This window comes from Pinus tabuliformis, chromosome 8, assembly GCF_031772625.1.
Source record: "Pinus tabuliformis cultivar Carrire ecotype Pingquan chromosome 8, CPIR1, whole genome shotgun sequence".
Lineage (NCBI taxonomy): Eukaryota > Viridiplantae > Streptophyta > Pinopsida > Pinales > Pinaceae > Pinus > Pinus tabuliformis.
In genome coordinates, this window is record NC_142294.1 from 1,163,411,025 (window position 1) to 1,163,426,547 (window position 15,523).

Here is a 15,523-nt window from a genome sequence, read left to right on the forward strand (position 1 = left end):
ACAACTATGGAAACTAACTCTCTTAAAAAATAACAAACTTATCATCTATGTTCCTCTCATAAAAAGATAAAAATAAAATGTAACACACTTACCCACAACTATGTAGAGTGTGAAAAAAGATAAGAGTAGAGGATGTGACAAACTTGTCATTTTGAAATTGTGAACAACCATGTTATGTTGACAACTCTATGTTCAAGGTTAACGACCACACTTTATTGTGTACATGATCTTGGATTTCCTCCTCGTCCTTCTGAAGTTGCGTGAGCAAATACCCCTATTCTATTAGCTAGAAGGTTAAATGTCTGGTGGAGAACGAGATGCGTCGTTGGTACCGTGTATGGATGTCTTCTAGTCCATGCCTCTATCTCTTTCTCACTATTTAAGGGCTCTATATTCAACCCGAAAGAGGAAGGGCAGGAGCAGCAGTAATCACAGAGAGAGCTATGGAAAGAGTGGCTCTTCTCAGGTCATTCTCGTTCTCCCTTTCAGTCCCAGGCAAAGCCTATACTGCTCCTTGTTATCGGTGTGCTCGCAGTAGATTATTTCAGTCCAAGTCTGGTCGATTTTTGAATGGAGAGGAGAAAAGATTGTCGTCGTCCACATTGAGTGGCGTGAGAAGAGTGGCTCCATGGGAGGTTGTTGGTCCGATGAGAGGAGGGTTTTATTCACAGTCGCAGAGGGCCATTTCTGTTTCTCCACGAGCCGTCGTGACTTCGCCACCAGCCCCTCCTTCCGGTAATCCTTCGTATTCCTGCAACCAATAGAAATAAATGAGGCAGCTTTAACGTCAATGAATGCATTCTGCTTCTGCTGTAGCAGTTTTAGTGGTCGCATTTACTGACAGAAAACTAAACACTCTTCAAAGATCGAATTTTTATGTGATTAGCCAGTTTTTTGTTGGCCTCTAATAGGCCACTTGAGAGCCAAAAATACTACAATGTACAGTTTGTAAACATTTCAAAAATATAATAGAAGTCGTCTTCAACGCAATATTTTTGTTCTTGACAGGATCAGACATGTTTAATTCCACTGCAACGAGGGATATTTCTGCTTAAGCGCAAATTCTGAATTTTTATTCGAGTGTAAATTTGAATTTTACTATACTGGGCTAATCTTAAGTTTAATTACATTAAATTCATGATTTTCCAACCCTTTTAAAGCAACTCTGAAGCTTGTTATGTAATTATAATTTTTAGCGGGATCCATTTCTTTGTTTCTCGAACTTCTTTTTACAGTGCTTTAGGGGTACCTCAAAAAACTATTCATATAAATAATGAATCATCACATAAAAAATACTTTGTTTACATTTATTCAAGATGTCATTTCATGCAGTATGTCCTTAAGCTACACCTAATCTTGTCTACATTATTAAATTTCGGGTCACTAATGACAAGTTATATGTAGTTTCTACCCTAACTAGTGAAGGTGCATGCACCCCAGATTGGCTGCACGCATGGGGGAATCTATCCTGCACTCAGGTGTGGACGATACACCCCAACCTCTTAGGGGATGCAACATGTGTCACGTTGATAGACTTTAGCGTACATCCACTCTGATGGGTACATCGTTAGTTTCTTATTGGGGCATTTAGCTCCATAATAATAGGCAGATACGCCTATCACTTTGGGGTGACCCCTAACAGAGTGTTATAGGGTGGCCTTGCATAGTTTCATGCTTTTTCGAACCAATATGTGATATGATCTACTATGCAGATATATATAATCCATATTTAGGTAAAACATTAAAAACATTGCGTGAGGTCAAAACTTAAAGCCTTTACAAATAAAAGAGATCAACCTATATCCAGAATTAGAACAATTTATACATGGGTGATGAAAGAGACTGAATAGACCTCTTCACATCTTATGCCTTGAATCCAAAATGGTATGAGATTGAAGCCTCCTTTTAATGACAAATAGGTCATGAATGGATTCATGACAGCAGTAAATAAGATTTATGGTCTAGATTCAGATGAGCATCCCTCAAGCAAACTTATTTTGTCCAATTTTCTCCCGAGGAGGTGAGTTTGCCACAATTGAGGTTTTGTGAGACAGGAATTGTAGCAAAGATCCAATAGATCGGTGGCAAAATCATAATCCGCATGCCCAAGAGTTATAAGGATTTGCTTTATGCATTCGAAGTCCCTAGCTTGTGAGAGGACTTGGAGTACCTATAGTTTTATTCACACAATAAGATCCCAATCAATAAAGAAGAAAAAATTGTTTACATTTATTATTTTATACTATGATAGTACCTTTCATCTTCTTGCTTTGAAAGGCCCAGGGCAGGAATGCCCTTCTAAGAAATGGGACCGGTTCACAAATGATGCCAGGTGTGGTCAATGAGATCCAACTAGTGACTCTATGGAGTTACCTGTAGTTATGGACCCAACATATGAGGCAGAACTTGAGAGAGAGGATTATCTTCTTGGACTCCCAAGTTTGGACGAGTCTTGCCGAGTCACCGCTGGTACGAGTAACTCTTGGAGTCTCTTCTGTCACATTCCCCACTTGCCAGATTATATTTTGAACATTTTTATCTGTATTGAATCTGAAAAGAGTTGGCGAGTCTTCTCGAGTCACAGGCCAGCCGAGTCTTAAAAGACTCCCAAGTCCGACAACATTGGTCTTGACTAAGGATCTCGAGGATGCAGAGCATGAAGAAAACTCAATTGTAGGTGTTACTGATTAGGGACAGATCACCCTTGATTTTTGTCTCATGAGTAAATGCCATTGAGTGTGTTTCGTAGTTTCTGCTAAGTTTAATAACCAAAGGATTAAAGGCCAAATCATTAAATCTGAAAATTTAAAAATTAAATCATGAATGCGAAGTTGGTAACATGATTATGATATTGTCATTATCTTATTAAATATTATTTTACTTTTTTTTTTTATATAAGTTTACTTATAAAAATATGCATGTATATATAAGTGACACATCTCTGCCCTGCACCTTTTACATCCATAGTTCAAAATTGGTGCAATTGCATCTGAACCTGCCCCAACACCTGGGCAGCTTGGCTACCCTGTTTATACCTCTTTCATAGCATGCATTGTTCTCCAATATTTTGAATCACCAAGTAACATTGGGCACTGGAGTCTTGATCATTGATTTCATGTAATTTTTAAGCCTTTATTGATGCTGGTCTCTAAACTTTTAGTGTATATAGTTATCAATTTTATAAGGGATTTGTGTGCCATATGTCCTTACTACAGAATTTTACTTGTTAATGGCTGAACAAATAACTCTTCTTTGGAAGGACATTATTTTAAGTATTCAAATGTTGGCTTTCTTTATGCTACTACTGTTAGATATTTTCTCCTTGCTTGGTTGCTGTGTCTCTACAGCATGTTGTGTTTCTGCTGGTTCTGTGTACAGAATGAGCGTAGAGCAGTGGTGGCGAGAGCCTCTATGAGGTGCAATATATAGAGGCAGAAGTTGAAGCTATTTTCAGCCTTTTAGGCAGTGTCTATCTTCTAGGCTTGCTTTTCTTTTTTGAGAAAAGTGCTTGTGTAGGTCATTGACTGGTTTTTTCCAGAATTAGAATAGTTATCCTTTTTCATGTGCTTTTTCTAGTCTAGGAGGAGGGTGCTGATCCCTAGGAGGTTGCACATGCTTTTATGTGCTAAATGCTCTAGCAGTTGGGCACTTCTATTTGGGCAACCTCCATTAGCTATTTTGGGTGCACTATACTAGGCTAAATTTAGGATTTCTAAATTTGTAAAACCCTTGCTTTCTTCATCTATAAAAGAATGCAGACTAGGTGATTGTATTCCTTCAGTTTTTTTGACAGAGCAAGTGATGAGCAGTTATGATTTTGGGCCAGAGTTTTTTATTTCTTCCAGTCAATAAAGTACAGACACAGGTCTGAGAGTTCACATTTGTGTCCTTGGTGCTCATATTTCAGTGTGATGTGTTTGTAGTTTACAGTGTTTAGAATTTACTGTTTTCATTGGTGATTAGGTTTGAAGCTTCCTGGATTGTAGGTTTAAAGCAGAATCTGTTTGCCATGATCTGAAATTTAACATGGTAATAGAGCATGTTCACAGAAATCTTCTAGGATTCTAGAGAGATCAGTTCGCTTTGAGTGGGAGCTGTGGGAGGGTCTCAAAAGATGTGATGCCCAGGTGATTTTGGTGTCCTCGAAAAAGGTGATTTGTTCTTATGTCAGATTGATATTCTGATTTGTTTATGAATTGATTTTTATGGTATAGTTGTGTTCTAGAATTGGAGGAATGACCACTCTTGGTCTCAGATAGTGTGACATACTAACTGATACTAACTCATACAGTCATACTAACTCATATGACATGGAGTAAATTCACTTATCTTAAGTCCAAGCTATATTCCTTCCCATTGATATGCTCCACAGCCTTTGTAAAGCTCCCAGAATTCATTACTCAATGGCCTCAACGACCGAAAAATGCTCAGTATTGCCAGCTACGGAGGAGAGCTTTGCCAACTTACCAAACATGCAAATGAAAAAGCAGTCTGAATTGACTTGGACTTGATCAACTCGACGAAGTTGACTGGCGACCATATCGACTTGGCCTTTTGCTCGGTTTGGATGGTCAATTTGGTATCGAACTAGTCGAGTCAAAGCCTAACTTGACTGGTTTGGTATCAAACTGGCCTTGCTCGACTGAGTTCGTACTCACTCCGCCAAGTAGCTATTGGACCCCACCATGGCAGACTCAACAAGCAAAATTCAACTTTTTTATAAAAACCCAAAAAGTCAAACTCCTAAACCCTACCAATGTATTGTCTTGGAGGACTCTCATATTGCCTCACACGTTCGAACCAAAAATGCTGGTGGTAATATAAATTCTTGAAGTAAAAGCATACTTAAAATTTTAACATTACCATTAATTATTTTAGGATGTTTGAGAGTGGTTCCAACCTCATCGAGCTTTATATGTAGAAAGTAGAATTTCATATCCCATTCAAAATTTAGGACATAATAGTTTTTAGGATTTTAGGATTGGTAGGATTGCGACAATTTCATTGGATTCTATCAGTATGAGGGTATGGGAATGGCATTTAATGGAGAGTACCAAGCCGTACCTTGATATTGGTGGGTTTGATTGTGGAACTTCTCTGTCATGGCTTTAGCAAAAATTTACTCTTCACCCAAATCAAAATCATTGAGTAGACACAAGCTTTTTCTATTATGTTTTAAGGCTTGGATTAGGCATTTTCATCAAAACTAGGTGGTTTTGACTGATGTCTCTAGAGGATTGAGGTAGAGGCAAAGGCTAGAGAAGAGGCAAATGGGGATACTAATGATGAGGATCCCAACAGAAGTGGAGGTGGAACACTGCTCGTCATTTAAATGTTCTTGCTCATTTATTCATAATTTTTTTTGGATTCGTTAAAATATATTGTTTTCATTAAAATTTAAATATTTTATGTATTTTTTATTAAACTGACTTAGTGAAATTAGATCAGTTCGAGTTTGAGCTAACCCTTGATTGATTTTGAGTTCAAGTTCGAGTTTTAAAACATTGTACTGAATAACCAACAACCTTATTCATTTTTTTAATGGTAATTGTAAATATTTATGTTAAAATTTGTGCTTGGGGGCACAACAATACGACATTAGTACAAATATGAAGTGTTTCAGGCAATATCTGTCATCCTTTTTCAGATGCTTGGATTCAAAAAGACATGAAGACTAATCCACTAGAGTTAAAAAAAATTGTGATGTATAAATCCTCCAGAAAGAGCCTAAAAATCTATAACATCTATTTGCATCAATTAACATTAACAAAGCCACCATTAATAATAATTTCTTCTTTTAGATTTTCCTCATTTTCTTGATTGTGAACAAAGGCATTTAGATAAGGTATTTCTAAAATGTTGTGGCTAATAGAGTTACCCGAAGAGGGATAATTTTGTTGAAGTCGATCCAAGCATTGCTGTAGAAGCTCCATCTAATGGCGAATACCAACGGTCTCATCATCTGCCCTTTGGAATTGCATGTTAGAAAATCAGAAAGGCAAAAATATTTTCTTGTTCTTGATAATTACTTATGATGTTTCTTATTATTACGATTCTTTATATCTTCTTTCTTTAGTTCATTAAGCAATTACCAAAAGCAGTAGCACATAAAACAATAGACACCAGATGTAGGCACATGTTAAGGAAAAACCCCCCTGGAGGGGAAAACCTCAGTCAAGATAATTCTTCCTTTCAATAGTATTCTTTGAGACTCTTCACCCTAGACCAAGACCAGACCTTCCCTCCACACCAAGTCAACCTCCCAGAATTTCGACCCTTTTGCAGCAACTTCGACTAGGCAGCAACTTACCACAACTAGTAGCTTCCGGCAACAGTGAAACTTGGAAGACTTCGATCTCCCAATCTGGGACACGAAACAAAGAGAGAGACATACCAAAGTTTCGATTATCCTTCTCTCGTTAGACTTCTCCAAATTCGCATTCACTTTGGCTTCCCGGCAACAGACTTCGTACCTTTTCCCAGCTACAAGAGAACTTCGCACTTTAGCCTATTTACAAGATATTTTCGCACTTCTTCCCAACTACAAGAGAATTTGAACTTGTGAGAGAATGATGCTCCAAATGAATTCAATGAGCTTGCTTTTATAGGCTTCTTGTGGGGTCAAATAGGTTTCTTAGGCCGACTTGATCTTCTCTTAGGCCGACATGGTGTGGTGGTTACATAATTCATATTTGACTCAATACTTAACCTTTTTACATGTTTCAAAAGCCCAAGAAGGGTCTCCTTAAATGTACAATGACTCTATAGACTCAGAATAAATCTTAGAAGTCCTCAATGGGGACTTTGACCTAAAACATGGTGACCCAAGCATGAAACTCAACAGTTTAGGCACCGCAATGCCATGGACTAGATTCTTGACCAAAGCAATCTATCCAAACAATCACTCAATAGTTTAGGCACCGCAATGCCATGGACTAGATTCCTGACCAAGGTAATCTATTCAAGTGGGACTAAGATGGACTCAAGCTTTCAACCCCTTTAGGTACCCTCAGGCTTACTTGCTAACCATCAACCCAAAAACCCAGGTGTGTACCCAACAAAGCTCAATAACTAACACCACTTTTCCATCTTCTAGACATCAACACAATGTTTCGGCCAGATGTCCTCTGAGGCAATGCTTCACTCACAAAGCCTCAACACCCCTTGATCCAGCATATCAAGAATGACTAATCTCTCCCAATCAAATTGATTGGAAACCAACGTGCTATCCAAAACTTCAAGAGATTCGCCTGTACAAACACAACCTCAATCAATAGTATACTTTCACATTTACATAATCAAATACAAACCTCCGAGGTCTTTCAGACGACTTTGATGTTGCTTCTTAACTTTCCATAGTAGGACTATCAACCGAATCTTCGACAAAAGATTCCTTAATCATATGTTTTCCTTCTTACTTCCTATACAACGACATATCCTCTAAAATACATTCTTCATTTAACATCAAGCTATGCCCTCCCTCTCAACCAGAAAGCATCTCTTTATCCGAACTCCCTCTTAATCTTGGGAAGATCTCTTTTATTCAGGCTTCCTCTTACTTTAGGGAGATCAACTTCTTCTTTTCGTCATCAGAGAATCTTTCGAGGCTTCCAACCATTTTATCAGAGTTATTACCATCCTCATCATGCTTGTCACATTGAGCATCTTCACTAAGTTGAAGATTGTATACCTGCGCAACTTAAATAACAAGTACAATCAAATCTATAGAAGCATGATGTTAGCCATTTCAGAATGACGAAAGCATTTCAACTTTATACATATCAGATACCCAAACTTAATTATAAACAAGAGACATATACTCTTCAACATCTTGCTAGGGACTTTGTCATAAACCCTAGACTACTTCATAACACTTTTCATTCCATCTAGGGTTTCAATGTTTCTTCCAATGGTATGACATATCTTCCTTCAACATATAGCAAACCCTAGAAACAATTCACACAAATATAGATCTATAAGGCATCTAACAATCTTTCAAAATTCATATGTTAGACTTCTCACTAGAGATTTATACAAATCCTAGATTTCATACAAACGAATCAATCAAAGTCAATCACAGCTTAGTCATTAACATGACCAACTTCCACTAGGGTTAGTTCCAACCCCTAGAATTTTAATCAGTCACTAACATGACTAGCTACCACTAGGGTTAGTTGCAAACCCTATATTTTCGATCAACCATCAATCTCAACCAAAATCTCAAAATTCAACAATCTTTCACAAATCTCAAATTATCATATAGTCATTATTCATTAGAGATTTCTCCTTCAACTAAGGTTTAACTCCAAAACTCTAGAATTCCATTTTCACAACTTCAACAATCTTACACAAATCATATTCCAGGGATTTTGCTTTGACTAAGGTTTAACTCCAAAACCATAGAATTCCATTTTCACAATCTCAACAATCATTAAATAATAAATACATAGATCTCAGATTGTTATATTACACACACTAGACAATGTTACTACTAGGATTTAACTGCCAAACCCTAGATTTTCATTTTCCAACAATCATCTATATAGATTTCAGATTGTTATATCACACATACTAGACAATTTAACTTCACTAGGGTTTAGCTTCAAAACCCTAGATTTCCAAATATCATCATCCTAGAATTTCTGACAAGGACTTCCATTAAATCCTAGGACTTATGACCATCAATGACTAGGTCAACACACAAATATCTAGGAATTCATAATCATTCATAAGCATATCATATGTCCAACAACATTAATACATCTGAGCAAGCTAGGGTATCAACCAAAAGGACATATCCATACATGCCTAGAATTCATCATTGTGCAAAGACTTTTCACATCATGTGTTGGTCAAACCCATCTTCACATCAATATCAAATACAACAATTTTGATTACATTAGGGTTTGATAAGACAAACACATCCAAACCAAAAAAATTTCTAAGGCAATATAAGGTTATTGCTCATAGATTTCACCAAACTCAAATGAGCTAGGGTTTCAATGTAGAAACAAAGCAAAACCAACATTACCAAAACTTCAAGGGTTCAGGATTTTTAGATCTTATCATTCCACCCTAACAAGTTAGGTTTTCCCGATCAGATCAAAATCCCAAACATGACATTATCAATAAAAACTTCAAACAACATTTCACAATATCCCTAAGCAACTTAGGGTTTAAGACATTCACATTAGCATACCCTTCGGTCAAGGTTTTTCCAGAACCTGTTTAGGGTTCTACATAGTCAGTCGAGAATACGAGTGGGGTGGGTAGATTTATCAAGAGATGATCACCCAAAACAAGAATAACTATGATTCAATATAACAATGTTAGTAATAGATTATCAAATGAATAATCCTTTCAATCAATGTATTTAAAACATACCTTTCTTTCTTGACCAACCTTGTCTTGGGAGATCCTCTTTCATACTCCTTGCATATTTCTTTCCTAATCAAGACAATAGAGGGAGAAAGGTGATTAGTATTTATATAATCAGAACAAAATGAATACATGAACCCAAAACTGAAAAGACATGAGATACTTATCTTAGGGAGTTGTTGGGGGCTCCCTCGAAAGCTTCAGGGATACCTACAAACTTATAAAAACAATACAAAAATGTTTTTCCCAAAATATATAAAAAACTTATAAATTCTAAAACATATAAAACAAGATATATAAAGCTACAAGCAAAGGACTTAATAGTGTAAGTATTTAATGTCGGGTTCTTCGGGCTTGACTTTCTTTGAGTCTCCTTCTTCAGCAAAGTTGGCTTGATCCCTTCCTCTCTTCTTATTCTTTGGATTCTCGAGACAATCACTCTTGTAGTGACCCTTCTTATGACATTGATAACACTCTATCTTGGACATGTCAACTTTCTTCCTTGGTCCCTTCGATCTCTTTCCTTTATGATGAGCAATGTATGCATTTGATACTCCTTCAGGATTGGTAACCATAGAGATCCTTAGTTCTTCTTGACTGCAGGCGGTCCATAATTCTTCAAAGGTCGGAGCTACCTTCTAACTGTTAAGAGCTGCAAAAAATGCACCCTAAGAGGGTGGCAATCCTAATAGAGCAGTGATCACAAGTTCTTTGTCCGGAACAATCTCATCGATGGCCAAGAGATCATCCCTAAGTCTAGCTATCTTCACAAAGAAGGTTGCCACAGTATCTTCTTTAGTCATCTTCGTAATCCTCAGCTCATTCTTCAAACTTGTTGCTTGTCCAATGTTCTTAATAGTAAATAGCTTCGACAAGGCTTCATACATTTCTTGAGCGTGATTGATGTTAGCTATGAATGGGACGAGATTGTCCTTTATCCCTTCTACCATCAGGGTCATGGCCACCAATTCTAATTCCTTGTATTTTGCTTGTCGGCATCAATGGCTTCTTTTGTAAGCTTCTTTACATTTCCTCTTACTAAGTCCAGTAATTTTTTCAAGGATTAGGTCATTCCTCTTCTTCCAGGACGTGAAGTTAGAGGCTCCTTCAAGTTTGTTCTCACCCTTGATTGAGATAGACATCTTCCTTGAATATAATAGATTCCTTCCCGGAGATAGTCCCTTTGAATGGTTCCTTGATCAAGTGCTTGAGACTGCCTTTTTACTTCCTTCTTCACCAAAGCTCTAATACCATGTTAGAAAATCAGAAAGGCAAAAATATTTTCTTGTTCTTGATAATTACTTGTGATGTTTCTTATTATTACGATTCTTTATATCTTCTTTCTTTAGTTCATCAAGCAATTATGAAAACCAACAATGCATAAAACAATAGACACCAGATGTAGGCACATGCTAGGGAAAAAAATTCAAGATAATTCTTCCTTCAATAGTATTCTTTGAGACTCTTCACCCTAGACCAAGACTAGAGCTTCCCTCCACACCAAGTCAGCCTCCTAGAATTTCGACCTTTTTCTAGCAACTCCGTCTAGGCAATAAATTATGGCAATTGACAGCTTCTGACAATAGTGAAACTTGGAAGACTTCGATCTCTCAATACGGGACACGAAACAGAGAGAGAGACACCAAAATTTCGATTTTCCTTCTCTCCTTAGACTTCCCCAAACTCACATTCACTTCAGGTTCCCGGCAACAAACTTCGCACCTTTTCCCAGCTACAAGAGAACTTCACACCTCAGTCCAACTACAAGAGATTTTCGCACTTCTTCCCAGCTACAAGGGAATTTGAACTTGTGAGAGAATGATGCTCCAAATGAATTCGATGAGCTTGCTTTTATAGGCTTCTTGTGGGTCGAATAGGTTCCTTAGGCTGGCATGTTGTGGAGGTTACATAATTCTTATGTGACTCAATGCTTAACCTTTTTACATGATTCAAAAGCCCAAGAAGGGTCTCTTTAAATGTACAATGACTCTATAGACTCAGAATAAATCCTAGAAGTCCTCAATGGGGACTTTGACCTAAAACGTGGTGACCCAAGCATGAAACCCATGCTTTAATAAATCACAATAGTAATAATAAAAATTCTTTTCTTTATTCTTTTGACAAGTACATTACTTGATGACTCAAGTACATTATTGAAGACTGAACATAGTTACATTTTCCAACATTACATACTATGTTCTATTAACTTCCTCATTGCAAAAGTCAGACTAGAAACAATTTGGTTATGTCGGAGTTGGAGCTGCAAAATTTGATTGAAGCTACTCATTCTCTATCTCCTAGTTTTTATGAACAATATTTTTAATCTAATTTTCTATTGTCCATACTAATAAGTGGTAGCTAGAGTCTTAACCAAATTTTGATCACTGCAAGTTTTGGTTGTTCATGGCCTCAGACACTAAACCAAATCCACATTCAGTGTTCCGAGGGTCCATAACTACCTACACAGGCACCTTCCCTTTGTCGAACATAACACTCAAAAGTCGATGACTATCAAAGGACCTGGTTAGATATCTCCCACGACCACGAAGTACAAAAGGAAATACCATGACTGTTTCTCCAATAGACAAGCTACTAAGAAGATGGCTATTAATTGTGTCCTAATCAGAACCTCTCTCAAGCCTTCTAACAACTTCAAAATAACATACCTCAAATGGATTTAAATTAATCTCTTTATTGTTTACCTTGCTACAACTTACCTTCGGTCTTGTTATATTGCAATGTTGTCCTTGCTTTGTCCTCACCAAATTTACCATGCACCAAAGGATAATGGAATTGAATTGCGACCTCAGCCTAAGCCGCCAACCTACCATTCAAATCCACCATTCCCACATTTTAACGTTCAACTCGCCATGCCATCACATATTGCAATATGATACTTTCCATCACACAACCACCATTGAAGGTGGATTACCCTCTCACGATTGTTCGAATTAAATGCCCCACATGAGACAAGATACAATCATGGGGCTATTACCACCTTGACTGATCATGATGCTTGTACTTGTCATTCTTGCCAAAGCCCAATCTTGAATCCAATCCCACGGTTGGAAGGATACTTCCCATAAGGTACAAAACGCTAGATACAAAATTCTTGCATGTCTTGTTGTACTATTTAAGGTCACCTGGTGTCCATCCATAGTAAACTTTATAGCCCTCATCAATATGCTATAGTATAGGAAAAAAAGGATTCTTGTTCATTGACAATTAAGGATTTGGCTTCCCTCTCGATTTCTTTGTTGGCCATTAAATCTGCTTACTGATTGTTTTATCTTAATACATGGAAGACATAGTAATGCCTTATATGCTTGCGATGAAGTCTGATTCTATTTAGAATTGCTTTTAATTTACCTATCCTGGGTTAGATTTTTTAATGAGGTGGGAGATAATAATTTTAGAATATTGAACTATGATTAGATTCTAAATATTTAAAGCCTTAGCTTGAATTATACCTGGTAGTTGTTAAATTCTCTTACCCTAGCAATTTGATAATTAATTCCTAGTAGATCACATTTATTCAATAAAAGCACAACTAAGGTATTAACATAAATAACTGGTAGAAGAGGTTAACCAATCTAACTCATGACAAACACACAAATTCTGCCCAATGAACAGTTCATCATTAATATTGATCTCAAAACCTACTTGGGCTCCGTTATTGGCAAAATGGCCCAATCTAAGGAAAATACATACTGATACAACAATTGAATTTGATCTAATGGATTAAGCCTTAAACTTGGCTGATCTAGATCTCCTCGTTGCCTCCCTTGCACCTTCCTCGGACTCGACACACTTGAGTGGAAATCCTTCTCTCACCTTGTCACTAAGATGCCTCTCTCAATCTTGTGTTGCTGTGTGGTGTGTCTCTCCTCTCCTTAGCCTTGTTTTTATAATCTTTGATTGAGCTAAACCCCTAATTCTAATTTCTGAAGTGATGGATGGCCGAGATTAGATATCACCTCACTTGAGATCAATGGTTGGGATTAAAACATGATCACTAAAGTAAATACTTTATTTTTTCTAAGTTTGTTTTGCTTTGTAGGCAACATAATTAATTATGTGCTTTCCCTAAGTTAGACTTAGGCTAAGTTACAAAAGAAACTGTTAAAATTGGCAACGAGGGCCAAACTCCATGTGGGTCATCTTATTAATGGAAGCTGATATTTTTCTTGGATCCTTCTCATCGAGAGGTGTAGGATTGATCTAAAGATCATTCGATTCCGATAAGTATTCATGGAGATATGAATTTATTTGTGTTATGGGACAATTTGTCAAGGTCGGTCAACGACCAAATAAATCCCACTTGTGCTCAACATTTTAGTGTAAATAGAGGTGGCCTTCAAGTCATTTCAACACGCTTGGATCTCTTCCTCTCTACTTGTCTTTGGGTTTTAGTAGGAGGAGAGATCCTAAGGGATAACGCTGCCCTAATCCAGGGGGCAGAAGCCGGAACTGTCGGGAGAAGCAAGAACTGCTGAGAACTGCTGGGGAAAAGCCGAAACTGTCGGGAATAGCAGAAACTGTCGGAACAACTAGAAAGCTGAAGCAGAGGGTAGGAGCAGGAAAATTCCTGGGAATTGCCGGAATTGCCGGAACAATCGGAATTGCCGAACTGCCAGGAATTGCTGGAACAGGCGGGAAAGCTGACGCAGAGGGTAGAAGCCAGAACTGTCGGGAACAGCTGGAACTGCTGGGAACAGTTGGAACTGTCGGAACTGCCAGGAATAGTCAGAACTATCGGGAAGTGCCGGAACAACGAGAGCATCTGTCTCCAAAGGCGAGAAGCATGCAAGGGACAAATAACTAACATTGGGACAATTGTATGGTACTTAGCAGCAAATACACCAAGCATGCAATGTTACAGCTAGCATGCAAGGGACAGCTAGCATGCAACAGCAAGCATGCTAAGGACAACAAGCATGCTAGGGACAACAAGCAAGCAAGGGACAACAAGCAAGCAAGATGCAAACAACACATAGGTCAGGATGGCAACATGGTGCAACAATGGCACATAATGCAGTACAGTGATGGGTATAGTCATGATTAATGAAGCATGATGAGATGTAGCATAGTGATGATGGGTGCAGCATGGTGTAGCACGGTGAGGTGCAACATGATGACGAAATGCAGCACAACGATAGGTGAAGAAGTCACCTTGGAGAATTAGTTGAAGCAACATGTCTTCAACTGATCTCATGTATCATCTTCTTAGAGATGATCTATGCTCTTATCTAGATAAGTCAAAGTGTTGACTTTTGTTGTAAACGTACTATCTCTCTCTCTCTGCTGAACTATTGAAGAACATATAAGAAGAATTGATCAAGGTTTTCCCCACATTGGGGTTTGTCCCTAGCTAGCGCCACATCTTGTGTCCTCTTGTCTTGGCTTGTCTTTTGCGATTTATGTTTATGTTCTATCTGCAGTTTACTTTAATGCTGATGTGATTGCTAATCTAGAAAAGATATTGAGCTAACTGTGAAAATTGAAATAAATTGCTCTAAGCATAGAATATACTTACAATTAATAGAAACTTACTTAATGCTTGAGTGTAATGTTCCTAATTAGCCATGGCTAATTGGAATATTTGATTTTGCTCAATTTTGCCTTCTATAGTTAGTTATAAATAAAAAAAAGTGAGGAAGGGGGGACATAACTCACTTTATGAATAAAGTCACTCCCTAGTAGCACAACGTTTTAACTTAAAAGGGGAGCCAAGGGGGCCCAAGGACCACGTAGAGAAGGGGCCCACGCAGACACTTGGAGGGACTGCGCAGATGGAATACGTGGCAAGAGAGAGGCCACGTTGGAGGAGGTGGGCCTTAGGGTTTTGAGAGGGGCCAACGCTATAAAGGAGAGAGGAGCCTTCTCATTTTGATCATTCGATTATGTTGCATTTGAGCTAGTCACTTTGACTTAGAGCACGCTGGCTGTTTAACCTGTCTGTAGCACTGTTTAGTGCATCGAGTGTCTCCATTCGGAGATCTCACCCTTAGCCCCGGGGGACTTTGAGTGCTTGCTCGGGCAAGGTAGTTTCATCGGTATTTTGCAGGAAGAGCGATTTCTGGAGTTGAGGAGGAGCTGAGTATTTGGATGACTGCGCAGTCGTGAGAGGGAAGGACGCAGTTCT

General features: G+C 38.1%; 1 protein-coding gene across 2 annotated transcripts in view; it reads left to right on the plus strand.

Moving 5' to 3' along the window:
* The first annotated feature begins 260 nt into the window (after nt 1–260).
* LOC149239483 (presequence protease 1, chloroplastic/mitochondrial-like) overlaps nt 261–15,523 on the plus strand; it is a 177,101-nt gene continuing 161,838 nt past the window's right edge. For both annotated transcript variants that reach the window (XM_089373430.1, XM_089373431.1), the window contains exon 1: nt 261–735. In XM_089373430.1, coding sequence (XP_089229556.1) covers nt 444–735 — 292 coding nt within the window. In that variant the 5' untranslated portion in view covers nt 261–443. The remainder of the gene's footprint in view (nt 736–15,523) is intronic.